Source organism: Phoenix dactylifera, chromosome 2 (assembly GCF_051530095.1).
Source record: "Phoenix dactylifera cultivar Ajwa chromosome 2, Ajwa_hap1_PhDact_Kaust_v1.1, whole genome shotgun sequence".
Lineage (NCBI taxonomy): Eukaryota > Viridiplantae > Streptophyta > Magnoliopsida > Arecales > Arecaceae > Phoenix > Phoenix dactylifera.
In genome coordinates, this window is record NC_143191.1 from 5,196,026 (window position 1) to 5,210,547 (window position 14,522).

General features: G+C 37.3%; 1 protein-coding gene across 1 annotated transcript; it reads right to left on the reverse strand.

Moving 5' to 3' along the window:
* Positions 1 to 603: 603 nt before the first annotated feature.
* Positions 604 to 13,110, reverse strand: LOC120112892 (polyketide cyclase/dehydrase/lipid transporter). Its single transcript, XM_039132928.3, has 10 exons — positions 12,636 to 13,110; positions 12,417 to 12,537; positions 8,081 to 8,166; positions 6,849 to 7,266; positions 6,651 to 6,751; positions 6,162 to 6,228; positions 3,670 to 3,897; positions 2,296 to 2,748; positions 1,620 to 1,692; positions 604 to 1,062 (listed from the first exon to the last, which is right to left on the reverse strand). Exons 1-10 carry the CDS (start codon positions 13,052 to 13,054, stop codon positions 818 to 820), a joined length of 2,211 nt encoding a protein of 736 aa, XP_038988856.3. The 5' UTR covers positions 13,055 to 13,110; the 3' UTR covers positions 604 to 817.
* Between the last annotated feature and the right edge of the window lie 1,412 nt (positions 13,111 to 14,522).

Genomic DNA, 14,522 nt, shown 5'->3' on the forward strand with positions numbered 1-14,522 from the left:
TATTGCTAAATCGTGGACAACATCAGATTGGCTATTGCAGCACTTTCACTAATTGGTCGTTAATATCTTAATGTGCAAAAGAACCAATAAATCATGACTTCTAAAACCTTACGGTTATCTCTCGTGCTCATTAACAGGGGCAGCCTTTTCAGAGCTACGCCATCATGCATGCAAACGATACTCTCACCTCTTAAGGACATGCTAGGGCTCCAAGGGTCCTAAATTTGTCCAAAAGGTGCTAAAAGTGCAAGCATTCTGAGCTGGCTGCACCAGCTGGCTGCAAGGCTTGCCCACTTCCAACACTAGTAAGCCTGTGCTTTTGGACGTGTGTTTCCTCAAAACTTCGTGCTCTCTCTCTCTCTCTCACACACACACACACACACAAAGAATAAACAAGCATTTTTAGCACTACATTAGTTAGAACCTTCTGCTGACAGCTTGAGAATATTTTTTTTTTTTGGGCTCTTGTTAATACCTCTGTTGAAAGCATCCAGACACGTGTACCCTGTGCTTACAAGAAACGAAAGCCTTCAGCATGTCCTCCAGAACAACAACAAAAAATAAAATAAAATAACAGCTACTCTCATTTTTGGTCATTTAAAGTAGGATTCGAGAACAACTAATTCTTTAATATCATTCGAATAGGTTACAGTGTGAGACTCACCATTACAAAACAGGTTATCCAACCCTGAACTGAATACAAGGCATTGAAAGCAGATTAACAAACACTAATTTGGAGAATTACAAGGTGAGGTGAAAAGAGAGGCTGCAAGGAGAAAAAAGCAAAAGTATGCTGATCAGAAAACATACAGCAAATTTACTCCACCCAGTTGATGTCCAGATCCTTCAGCTTCCTGAGCCATTTCTCTGTGTCTTGAGGAATATAGGGCTTACTTTGTATCCTTTCTTCACCATCCGGTTCACTGCGTGCCTTGAAATCATGTTGCTCTTCTCTGTCGAAGTCCAAATGTCTTCTGGGATGTCTCGGCTTAAGAGATAAAAGGCGACAAACCTCCTGCAGGCCACCCCATTTTTCCAATGCCCGAGCAATATCATAGCGTCCTAGCAACATGCATAGAGCAAAGGTGACAAAGATAGAGGGGGGAAATGAGGAAGAAATGTGATATAGAGCTTAAGCTGTCACGTTAGTTGAAACTTGAAAGCCATCAGCCCTTCTGCAGCCATCTTTCAGTAAATTAAATTTACTACTTGGAAAGCTACACCTTTCATCTGCTACTAGGGATAACTTGGACCCAGCCAGATTATGGAGAATACATTAATCACCTATAGTAACAGACGATGAGTCAAGATTTACTTCTTACAATTATTATGTGTGGTGTCAGGGGTCCTATTGTAATCATCTAGAGCCTGAAAAATGTATCAGGCAAAGCAATGGTATCAGATAAATTGATAGACCAGCACCCATTGCTCCACCACTGGTCAGCCATAATTATACAGGGCATCGAGGTTGGGCAAGAACTGAAAGTAAATTTACTGCCAGGACATGGCTTTCTGTTTGGCCTTTACCATCACAGCCATCTAGCATCTGTTAGACAGCCAGCATGGGTCCATCCAAGCAAGATAAGTGGTATTTAAAGAATATCACAGTTGTCCCTCACCTGCACGCTCAAAAGACTTCCTACTGGGCATGTAAGCAGGATCCATTCCCCAGCTCTTCTGGAACCGTCTTATCTGCATGGAAAACAGGTCATTTACAAAGCCAGCATTAATAGTTTAATCAACAAGAACAGATAGATATATGGCAACGAAGTTCAGGCATTGGGCACAATCAGTTTGTAGTGTCATTTTGTTTTCTAGATGCTAGAGGTTCAAAGAACCAAGAGAACTTTGCAGAAAAGGCCGTCTTTATTTTTTGAATTTGCAGATTTGGACCACTTCTATTTTTCGTTTTTTACACGGAAATGACCAAGTTTCAAATTTTTGGACAATTTTGCCTTGGATTTAAATATGCATTCCAGCCCATGAATGCGCACTGCAAGCTCAACAAATATGTGCATTTGCATAAAAAATACAAGCATTTGAATAAAAGTAATGTATTTATGTGCCTTCAACTCAAAATGTGTATCTGTTCGGATTGGTGCCAAAAGGAAAAAATAAAAGTGGTCTGTATTTGCAAAGGGAATAATAAAGTGGGCCATTTTCACATATCCCCAAGAAATGATACAGCGATGATGTAGATCCTAGTCTCCTAGACAAAGCTGAATAAAGAAGCAGCAAATATAGGACAATAGAGAAGCTGGAGAAGAGAAGATTGCTTATCCAGCTTATCATTACCTCTTCCTGCAAATTCTCTAGGTTATCCCAATAGCCACTTGGCTTGCGATGTTTGTAAGCAAGTGAAAGGTTCATCAAGTCTGCAATCTTTCTGAATCCGCCCATGCGAGTTATTGCCTTCTCAATATCCACTCGTCCATGCATGCGAAGTTGCTTCCTCATAGGCATAAACCCATCTTGACCATACCTTGAGATAAATGACATCAACTCAGCTTTGAGAACTTCAATATCTCTTTGTAAACCTGGAACCTTGGGTCTCTGTCTCAAAGGAATTGCTGAGACATCGGTAATAGAAACATGTTCAGCTGGCTTGCTTTCTATGACATGCACATAGTTGGAAACTGGAACCACTAGTTTGTCAGGATACTTTGGGGGTTCATTTCCGGCAGCTTCTCTTTTTTCAACAAAATCACGAATGGCACATAAGTTGGATGGAAGATCTTCATATATAACCTGAAATATAAAGAACTGGTAATTTGTCAGACTTCAAGAAATTAATGCTCACCAATTTGTTTCAACACAAGAAACCTATTAAGCTACAAGAGTATCTATCATCCCTGAGAAATCAGTAACCCACAAAATTTGCCATTCATAAAGGAAGATCAGAATAGAAGAAAACTCTCATAGGAGCTGAGCCAGACACATATAGTAGCAGAGCCAGATTATAACCCAAATGATATGATATCTGGTCATTACCAAAGAGTCACATGACAACTTGACAAATTCAGGCTACCTTCCAACAACAATGCACCAGCGAGCCTCATTTGACAACGAATAGATCAATCAAACAGAAAATGCCTCTTTTGAAGAGCCAATCAAGCTTCTAATTCAGGATTCCTTAGTAGTTTTCATATCGATTTTGAAGAGAAGGCAATAAATGATATTAATTGAAGATTCTTCTATGGATACCAGAGATTGGATTATGTCCAACTAGAAGGAACAGAAAATATGTAATATGCATGTAGAGAAGCTGATCAAAATAGACTTTTAAGCAAAATGGATGTGAATGTTACACAATATCATAAGGAGGTTATACTTGTTTTACAGGCACTGCTGATAAATAATATTGATTAAAAGAAAAGGTCGTGAACATTCAAAAGGGCCCTAAAATATTAAAATTTATCAGGCATAACTTATCAATCTTTTTACGAAAAGAGAAAATTTGCAAGAACAACCACAATATAAATGCCTGAAAGAGCTTCCACATATGGCATTCAATATTTCGCAAACAGTGAGTGAGATCGCTTCTCAAAACTGTTGACTGAAGATATACTAACCTGCATAGAAATTTCTATGCAGACGTCTGTAACAGATATTTATCTTCTCCACAAAATACAGACATGCATTAGGGTACAAACTACACAATGTTTATACCTCTTCCAGAATAGCCTCTGATAGGAAGGTATCTTTGTGCATTTTTGACTCTACAATATACTTCAATAGTGTATGTTGATCTCCAAGCTGTTCTAGAATCCATTTTCCTTGAAATGAATCAAAATCCCCTTCAACTTGCTCAAAGCTAATCTCACATTCAAGTTCTTCATGCAAATCCAAAACAACACGGGCGTGAAGAACCATATATAATAGGCCCTTGCAACCCTCCTGCAAAACAAAAAACAATGAAATTTTCTTTTCTTCCTCTCAAAAACTGTAATAACTAAGTGAGAACATACTGCTGACACACCAGAGGAGGTAGCTAGAGATTTCATGAAGATAAAGTACTCATGAATGAAAATTACATCATCCTGACATAATATGAGAAAGAGACAAGGATTCTGCAAAAAGAGGCAATGCATCAAACTGAGACATTATATATTATGCCCAGCATCAATGCTTATAAGGCAAGTCATTATGCAATTAATGTGGAAGTCTTACAATGAAAACTATTAACCACATTATTTCACTAAATGATGTATGATGATGTTATGAAGGATGTGTGGAATATGGAGATTAGATAGGAAGGTAACTATGGAGAAAGACATGATGCCCGCAGTTTCAATAAGCACATAACTATGTGGCATGTGGTGCTTACATTAGCAAAGTTGTTGGCAAGTGAACATGTGGACATGCTGTAGAATCTGAAATAAGACGTTTCTAGGAGATGATCATGCCTCCATACTTACAGATAGGAATTTTAAGGACAAAAAAGGAGAGAAACCTTGCCTTGGAAGTAAAACTTATCTATTGGTTAGGCAATAATAGTGGAAAGTTTGTGTTTCATTTTTCCTTTTGGTGGCTACGGAGGGCACAGCCAACAACATCATAGTCTACTGTGTTTCATTTTTCTTTTTGGTGGCTAAGGAGGGCACAGCCAAAAACATCATAGTCTACTGGTCAGTAAGAAGAACAAATTAACAGGAGATCATTATTAAAAACATGGCTTTTAAGGTCAGTACTTCCATTACACCTTTTTTGAATCTTATATGATCTCTTATGGTGTTTCTCTAATCAGCATCATCAGTTATAACGATGATTGGTAATTGATCAATTTTAAGATAAAATTCAAAAGGGGTTTTATATCTGATGGATCCCACTCATTATTTATCAACCAAGATCATGGTTGTGGGATTGGAAACATGGCCAACCAACTAAAGATCTGACTGATGGGTTAATTTTGTAATTGAAAATCAAAGTCAGATAGATAAATTGCAGTTGATATGGTTGCGTCAAAAATCAAAATCAAGACCATCAATTATATATGGATGAATAATTGGATGAATAATTGAAAACCTTGACTGACAATTTGATTTGATTTGATTTGATTATAGAGCAAAACAAAATTTTCAAATTTTCTTTGAAGGATTTGGCAGGAACTTGCGAGGAAAAGTATGTGGCACATTGAGATGACATAGAAAAGTAGTTGTGAAGATACAAATGTGGCACATGAAGATTGGGTTAGAAGTACTTACCTAGTGGATGGATGGCACATTGAGATTACCTTAGAAAGTGATAAGTAGGTGGGCATTTTATCTTTATCCTTAGTTATCTTCTGTAATGCAGTTTAACCTTCAGTGATCTTCAAAATTGTAATTTTTATTTTAGTCACCTTATGAATTGTTTTAAACTATATGCGTGATCCACTCAATTGGTCAAACCATGGCCGGTACGTACCAACGGACCTAGACCGGTACCGGATCCGCGTGGAATCCGGTACCGGGTTTTTTTTAGGAGAACCGACCGGTACGTGGTCCGTACCGTCGGTACTGGCCGGTACCGCTTGGTATCGGCATCGTACCGGTACGAACCGGCCGGTTCGCACAGGTACGTCAATTTTTTTTTCAAAACAACCACAGCGCCGTGCCGTACCGGGCCGGTACGGTTCCAGTACCGGCCAGCGGTACGTACCGGTCCGGCCGGCCACCGGTACACCGACCAGTACCGGTACGGCAAACCTTGGGTCAAACAAACCTACCCATCATTATTCAATCCAACAGTGAATGGGAAGTCCTCTTCATTGAAGTGTTTTTTCATAAAAGTAAAAAGGACTTATCAAATGGTCCAATCGGAAGAATCAACCCATTAGATGGTTGATTGGCAAAGCAAGGACTTGCCCATTGTTGATTGCTTGATCACTCAGTCAATTTTGGTGCAAAAATGGGAAACATACACCTTTATATCATCTAGCTTTTCATTAGTTGTATCAGTACAGATTTAGCTGTTGGTTGCATCGCAAGTTAATGAAAACCAAAGCAGATAAAGAAAAAATGTGCCTATAAGTAAGATTATATCCAAGATATTAAAGGGGAAAATCACTTCAAGTTTGGCAACTGTGACGGCTTCAGGGATCAAAGAGAGGAAAATAGATGCATCAAAGTAGAAGGTCAGCAAAATGATTATAACATTCCATAAGATCTTCTACATCATACCTGTAGAATGCGAACCTTATTATTATCTCGAGACAGGATTTTACTGATAGCCAAATTTGGAACAATCCTGTGGAGGAAAAAAAAACCATTAGGAACAAGTTTATACTAAACAGTACAGGAGACTGAATAAACTTAACAAAGGGAATGCATTAGTACTTAGCAATTAGTTAAAATAAATTATCAGATGAATAAAACACAAGTAATAGATACAAGCATTTACAGAAGCATGATATTTCTTTGCTACACATTTGGGACAAAAATCTTGCAACAACTCTACTTTTTAATAATTAAAAAAGGTGACTATCAGAGGATCAGCATTTCCTGATATCATGATATCATGGAAGAAGTTTGCATTAGTTAATGTGTGAAGTAATGCAGTTACGCTAAGTAAACTGACAAATAAAAACAAAAGCATACATTTAATGTTTGCATAATAGAAGTAGAACTCTTCCACAACGAAAAAAAGAAACATAAAGAAGAAATGAGTACTCAGGCAATGCCTCGTAGGTAGTCAACACATTCCATACTTCTCGAATTGGTGCCTTGACCGTGATGCTAGCAATAACACATCGATGAGCCCCTCCATTTTCCTTCATGCAAACCATATCATCAGAGAAGCTAAGAAATGATACATGTTTCCTATGAATAAGAATTCTAGGGGTTACCAATGTAAGATAAATGAGTTACCAATAGGCCATCAAATCTACGAAGATGGACTTCATCTACCATACATCGCCTATCAAGTCTGCAGACTTTTCCATAAACACCCCATTTGCTGTTCAACTCAGTTGATGGTGAACCAAGCGTAGTACTAAAAGCAGAAGAGGCATCTTTTTCCTTCAACTTATTAGAGGAGAGTGCATCAGTCTCACATGCAGCAGCAGACAAGCCAAGGGAAGATGGATTGGAGGACCTACAAGATGCACCCACACTATTCCTGGCAGTAAGCATTTTTTGATTTTCTTCTGAATTTCTTTCAGCTCTACATGCCAAGGCCCGAAGGTTCACAGGAAGATCAGATCTAATAATTCTTTCAAGAAAAATGGCTGGAAAATTAAATCTTGGTATCACATTGACTTCATAAGATAAAATCGCTGTTGAAGATCTGGGAGACAGAAATAAAAGCAAGCAACTTTTGATCAGATAATGCTGTAATGATAACAATTTGCAACATAAATACATCTAAAAGAACATAGACAAGGAACAACAATAGCATCAGTAGGCAGTCTTTAGACCTGAAATACCATGTTTATTACATGCACAGATACACACAAATATAAAACATTGGCAACATATCTAACAAGACATATGAGCAATCATAACATCAGACAACAGTCATATAATTCTGTATACAACAATTACGTGACCAAAAGACGGCACGCACACATAGTCATGGTAACAGACAATTGACCAACAACAAAAACAGCAGCTGTGGCTACATAAACAAATCCAACCCCATAGGATTAAACATCTTATGCTTTTGGTTGATCCAAGTCAGTCACATCAGCTCCCTGCAACTAAACTCAAAATCAACTGGAAAAAAATTCTATAACATCACCCAATCAGCTGCAGCAAACAACTCAGGACTCTATATAGCAAATTATTCAACAAAACAAGGACTCTATGATTATAATATTTTATCACAAGATCTTTACAAAGAGGCCATTTAGAGAATTGATTTTAAAAGAAAAATGAAACAAAAATAGCTTAGTATGGATATATTTTCACCTTCTAGCTAAACTCAGTTGCATAAGAAATTTTCATTCAATGTTCGCATTTATTAAAGGTGGAGTCTAATCAGCTTGTTCAGAGATAAAGAGTTCAACAAAATGTCCAAGTAGGTATAAGAAAGAGAGAATGCATGAATACAGTGCATGTCTGATGCTGAATCAGATCAACTTTTTTTGTTCAAAACCAACCTTGGACCAGCTTTGACAGACCATTTCCCCTCAAACTTCTTAAAGTCCCCATCAACCATGGAGTAATGTAGCTCACGCCCATTAGCCTAGGCACAGGAATTCGTTCACAATCGTTACAGATTTTAGTGAAACAAAATATGGGGTACAAAAACTGGATGAGTTCTCAAATAAATAATGGGTAAACTTCAAACGGATATGTAGCTGATGTTATATGCAAACACGAACTTCAAAACAAAAATGCTACACAGTACACACATATCTATAATCTTTGCACATGCAACTAGTAAAAATGGCAAAACAATAGAAAACAAATCCAGTGCAATGTTAAAGAAGTTTTTTGGAACATAAACACAAATATTTCTGGATAATACAAAAAAAATTTAGATCTGTGGTGAAGTTATCAAGTCTGCTACTAGAAAAGGAAATCAAGATAAAAGAGGATTCAAAATTCATTTTCCACTTTTAAAATTTTTTTAACAAAATATTAGGAACAACTGCGGAATAAGAATCAAACTCTAATAAACTATATAACTCAAAAACCATGCATTTTGCATACTCTATCATTTTGTTTTTGTACCTTGATACACAAGTTGGAAGTCGATACCATTGCTTCTGATAAACATGGATTCTTCACAGTACATAAACAACCAGAACTATAACATTTATTCCATCAATTTGGCATTGGCCCCATGGGCTTCAATCCAAGCCATATTTTACAATGTGCATTCTTAAAAATAAATACGAGAATAAGAGGAGAGTCGCACTGGCGTTACCAGACAGGAAATCTCTCTGATATGCTCAACCAAAACATGGATGTGGATGGGCTCTCTAGTAGTCATATCACACTTGATCTCTAATGGTCATGTTTATGCTTGGGCAGACTTGTTGATGGTCATAATTCGTTTATGCTTGATGTAGTTGGGAATATAATGAAAATGCATCTTCTTCTGCTTATATTGACTGTTCTTAGTTTGTTGATTCTTACACTTGCAATCTTAGACTTGATCATATAGGTAAGGATAAAATAAAGAGAATGATCAGTAAAGGTTTCATACCAAATCTGGAAAATGTTGAATTTGAAACATGTGAATATTGTTTGTCTGGCAAAATATCTAGACTTCCTTTTCCAAAAGAAAATAGAGCAGCTGAATTACTTGATGTTATTCATTATAATATATATGGTCCTTTGAACGTAAAAACACACGGAAATAAACAAATATTTTCTCACATTTATAGATGATTTTTCCAGATATGGTTATGTTTATCTGATCAGTAGAAAATCAGAAGCCCTAGAAGTATTTAAAGAATATAAAAGAGAGGTAGAAAATCAGTTGGGAAGGAAAATTAAAGTACTTAGAACTGATAAAGGAAGTGAGTATAACTCAATTGAATTTGATAATTTTGCAAAAAAAAATGAAATTATTCATCAAACCATTATGCACTCTCCACAATAAAACGGTGTCACCGAAAGGCGTAATAGAACTCTTAGATATGACTAGATCAATGCTTGTTCATGCTTCTTTGCCTAAAATTTTCTGGGGTGAAACATTGAGTACGATAATGTATATATTAAATAAGGCTCCTACTAAAGCTACAGAGTCAACCTCATATGAATTATGGACAGGTAGAAAACCTGATCTAAGTAAGTTAAGAAAATGAGGTTCATTAGTTTAAGCATTAGTACCACAACCTCTTAGAAATAAATTGGATCCTAAGTCCAAAAAATATTGCTTTATAGGTTATCCCGAAGCTTCATAATAGATTTTATAATGAAGAAAAGGATCTAGTAGAAAACAGAGATGCAATTCCTAGAAGAACCTAATGAAAACAACCAATCAATAATTAATGACCCTCTTGAAGTAATTGAAGAAATAAGTCCATTCGAATCAAATAATGAGAATGTCAATGAAAATGGTGAACAAACTTCAAATCAACTTCGCGGCAGACAAAGACCTAGAGGACCTCCATCATATTTAAATAATAATTATGTTTATTTAAGTGAAGAAATAGAAAACTCTATAAATATAGATGAGATTGATGAATCTATTAACTTTAAAAATGCAATAACCCACCTAAATCTAATAAATAGTTGAAGGCTATGAATGAAGAAATTGATACAATTGAAAAGAACCAAGTATGGGAATTATGTGATCTACCAAAAGGTAAAAAAGCTATAGGTTGCAAACGGATATTAAAAAAGAAATTTAGATTTGATAACAGATTTTGCCGGCACCTATTCTCCTGTAGCAAATATACTTCTATTAGAATAATTTTAGCTATTGTTGCTTTTTGTGATTTAGAACTTATACAATTGATGTAAAAATTGTTTTTCTTAATGGTGAATTGAATGAAATATTTATATGGAACAATCTGAGAGTTTTATAATAGAAGGACAAGAAAATAACATGTATCATTTAAAGAAATCTTTATATGGATTGAAACAATCTTCTCATCAATGGTATTTTATTTTTCCCAGTGCAATTTTAAAATTAGGATATGTAGTTAATAAGTTGGATCATTGTGTATACATTATGAAGAGTGGGAACTATTTTACAATTCTTTCTTTGTATTTTGATGATATAGTTCTTGCTGGAAATATCTTAGAAATGATTGAGAAAACTAAATCATGTTTAAACTCTCAATTTGAAATAAATGATATAGGAGATGCATCCTATGTTTTAGGTATCAAAATCATTAGAGATAGAAAATTTAAAAAGCTTTGTCTAAGTCAAGAATGATATCTTGATTATGTCCCTAAAAGATTTAAAATGGATAATTGTAAACCATTATCTACTCCTGCTGAAAAGGGTTTAAAATTGAGTAAAAAAGATTGCCCACCTAAAGGGCAAGCAAATTAAATGTTCCTTATGCACAAGCAGTAGGGAGTTTGATGCATGCTATGCTTTGCACTAGGCCTGATATGGTCATGTTGTAGGTTTGTTAGTACATATCAAAATAATCCTGGTATATCTCATTAGAAATCAGTAAAAAGAATTTTTAGATATATCAATAAAACTAAAAGTCTTAAGTTATGCTATCAAGCTAATGAATTAAAAGTAACCAATTACTATGATGCCGATTTTGCCGGTGATCTAGATGAATGTCTGGACATGTATTTGTTTTTGGTGGTGCTGCCATTTCGTGATCTAGCAAGAAACAAGGTTGTGCTGCTAGACATACATAAGAGGCAGAATATATTGTTTATAGTATAGCATCTACTTATGCTGTTTGGATACAACATTTTATAAGTGACGTGAAACTTGGTATTCCTACTGGACCTCCTCATATATATTGCAATAATCAAGCAGCAATTGCATTAATTGATAGTGGGCCAAATATTTCAAAAGGTAAACATATTCTAGCTGAATATCATTATATACGTGATATTATTGAAAATAAAGAAGTTCGTGTTAGTTATTTACCTTCTGGTGATATGGTTGCTGACCCTTTAACAAAAGGTGTTAATACTGAAGTATTTTTTTAAGCACATTGATATGATGGGACTTAGAAATATCTAAGATGAGAATTACTAAAAGAATTTGTACTTGGAGATATATCAGCTAGACATGTAAAACCTCAAGCCTAGTGTGGTTATGAAGGGTAAATCCGTCTAAGCGTGCAAAACTCCAAAATACTTTGTATTCTATATCTATATATATGTGCTTGAAAATAGTGGAAGAATTTTTGGCTTTCATGTCCAAGTGGGAGATGTTAACCATGGTGTCTATGAAACCCAATTTGATGGAGTACCTCAGTATTTCGTTGAAAAACAACATGTAGGTCAGAAACAGATTTATCCATTGGAGAAAAAATTTATCCATTGAGAAAGGGATGGAATGGAGTTGCCGCGCAACTTCCCAGTTATGGAATCTGAACGTTGAACAACTTGCAAAAAGGATGGACTCTGAGATTACGTGTGACATGACCACTAGAGAGCCCATCCACATCCACATTCTGGCTGAGCATATCAGAGAGATTTTCTGTCTCATGACGCCAGTGCGACCCTCCTCTTATTCTCATATTTATTTTTCTTTCAAGAAGGCGGTGGCGGTCTACCGGATGCGGAGGCGGAAGCGGAGAACACGTTAGAAGAGGGGTTACACGATTGCAGAGGTCCTGATGGTTGTTTACAGCAGATTATAGCACCTATTACAATGTTCTCAACCTTAATTTTCATTGTTCTCCAAAAATTAAATAGAGAAAAGTGCCCATCAATCTACATTTAGTGTAGAACTTTTCAAACAGACCAAAACGACTGTGTCTTAAAGCCCCTACTGTAAAATTCATGAAAAATTATAAGGACCAAGATGTTAATTTGAAGTTTAGTAACACATACCGAATCAGGAATCTCCTGAAGATCCAACACCACTCGAGCCTCAATATGCCAATACAGCGCTCTCTGCAACCCTCTCTGCTCTAACCATATCCTCCCCTTATGCGGGCAAGGGATCCTCTCACTCCACTCCCCAAAACCCAAGAAAAGAATAAATAATATAATTAAATCCAAAAAAAAAGGTCTCGTTTCTGTTTCAAGAAAAAGGAAATGCAAAAGCACCTGGAAACAAGATTGGGGATGAAATCCGCGAGGCGCTCATAATCGGTGAGAACGCTCCATACGGCCTCGATATCGGCATCGACCAAGATCCGAGCTTTAATCCTCCGCTCTCGCCAGGACACCACGTCCACCTCGCAATGCACGGGCCGGTCCTCTTCCTCCCTTCCTCCCTGCGCTTGGCTACGGCGATCTATCCTCGTCTTGGGCGACTGCTCCTTGGGTGGGCTCCGGTCGCCTCCGGCGAGGGAATTGGAGGAGAAAACCCTAGATTTGGGGAGGAAGGTCGGGGTAGACGGGAGAAACCCTGGTCTTTTGGGAGGGAGAGACGAGGAGGGAAGGCGAAAGGAGGCAGGGTTTGGAGAGGGGGAGGCTCCCATCTCATGGGAGGAGCGGAGCCGTGGAGACGAGTAGAGTGCCATCCTGTTGGAACAAAATTTATTTTTTATTTCTCGTTTTTTTTTTTTCGGCGGCAGATGAGCTAGTGGAGGAGAGTGGCGGGAAGGAGTAGGGTGGCAGCCACTCGTGGCACGTGGATTCATAAACGTGCTTCCACGTAGCGTTTGCTGCGCCAGGAGTGCTCCTCGTGCGGAAAAGCGCATAAACGTGCTTCCACGTGGCGCTTGCTGTGCCAGGGGTTCTACTCGTGAGGAAACGCACGAGGGCCACCGCTAGAACGACGGCTGCCAGGAAAAGGGCTAGGCCGAGACTCCAAGCGTCATTTGATAGTTCGATTGCAGCGCCGATCGACGTGAAAATATGTACAAAATATATTTTTTTATATACTATTATATATATGTATATATATTAAACCATCAGATCGTTCCATAAAAATATTGATGCATGACAGTTTACCGGCCATCATGGTTGAGATGCAGAAATCCTCGTTTCTTTAATTATAGATAGACGCGCGATGCGTATCGAGGCGGTTTGGTTACTGCCAAGACACGGGGCCACGACCTACGATAGAGAAGCACATCTAAAATTAGCACCGCATACTAGAAGATGCGAAATACCTGGACTAGCAGTGTTCGCGTGTGATACACATGAGAAAAAACACACGTCTATGATCATATAAGAGGAAGTATTGGTAGCTATTCTAGTGACTGCACTCTTAGCCTCAGCTAACTTGCTCCTCTTGCTTCAGTTACCTCGAAGTTTTTTTCCACCAGATGGGCCTTGCAGAGTTGCAGTGGGACCAAGCACAAAGAATAAGGCCCTAGCCAACTATTAGCTCATTAGGATGACTGCTTTACAACAAGTGCAGCTACTCTTGATTGACCCCTTTCATTGTTCATCTGATAAAATGATGTTTTTCAAATTCAAATATCCAGCTATTTGTTTAATGAAAATTTTAGATCTTCATATCAGTTCAAAGGAGTAATATATTATTAAGTGATGAGATCATATTACATCATATTTTACCACATGGTCTATCGTTCCTGATCAAATGATGTTTTCCAAATCCAAATATCCACATTTTTCTATTTCACCACACTGCACCGTAACAGGTAGTGTTTGCCCAAAAGAAAATTCAACCAAACGCTAAATTGGGAAAACAACAAGAACAAGTATATGCAATATAATAAAAATTAGCAGATTGATGGGGTCATTAATATTGGCTCTCAGCACTATTTATGGGACACTCTTAGTTGTGTCTTGGCCAATGAAAAACAGATGCATCCTAAGGCATTAGCTAATAATGCCAGTCAGAATTTTATAGCATCTTAATAGGAGTTTTTTATGACTAAATTTAAAAATCAATGCATCATACAATAATCATGCTTCTAATAGCCAACAACCGAATATCTGGGGTCCCTTTTTATGAACATACCATCAGGCGACAGGCGGCCTCAAAATTTTGGCGAACCCGAGGTAAATGATTTCTAC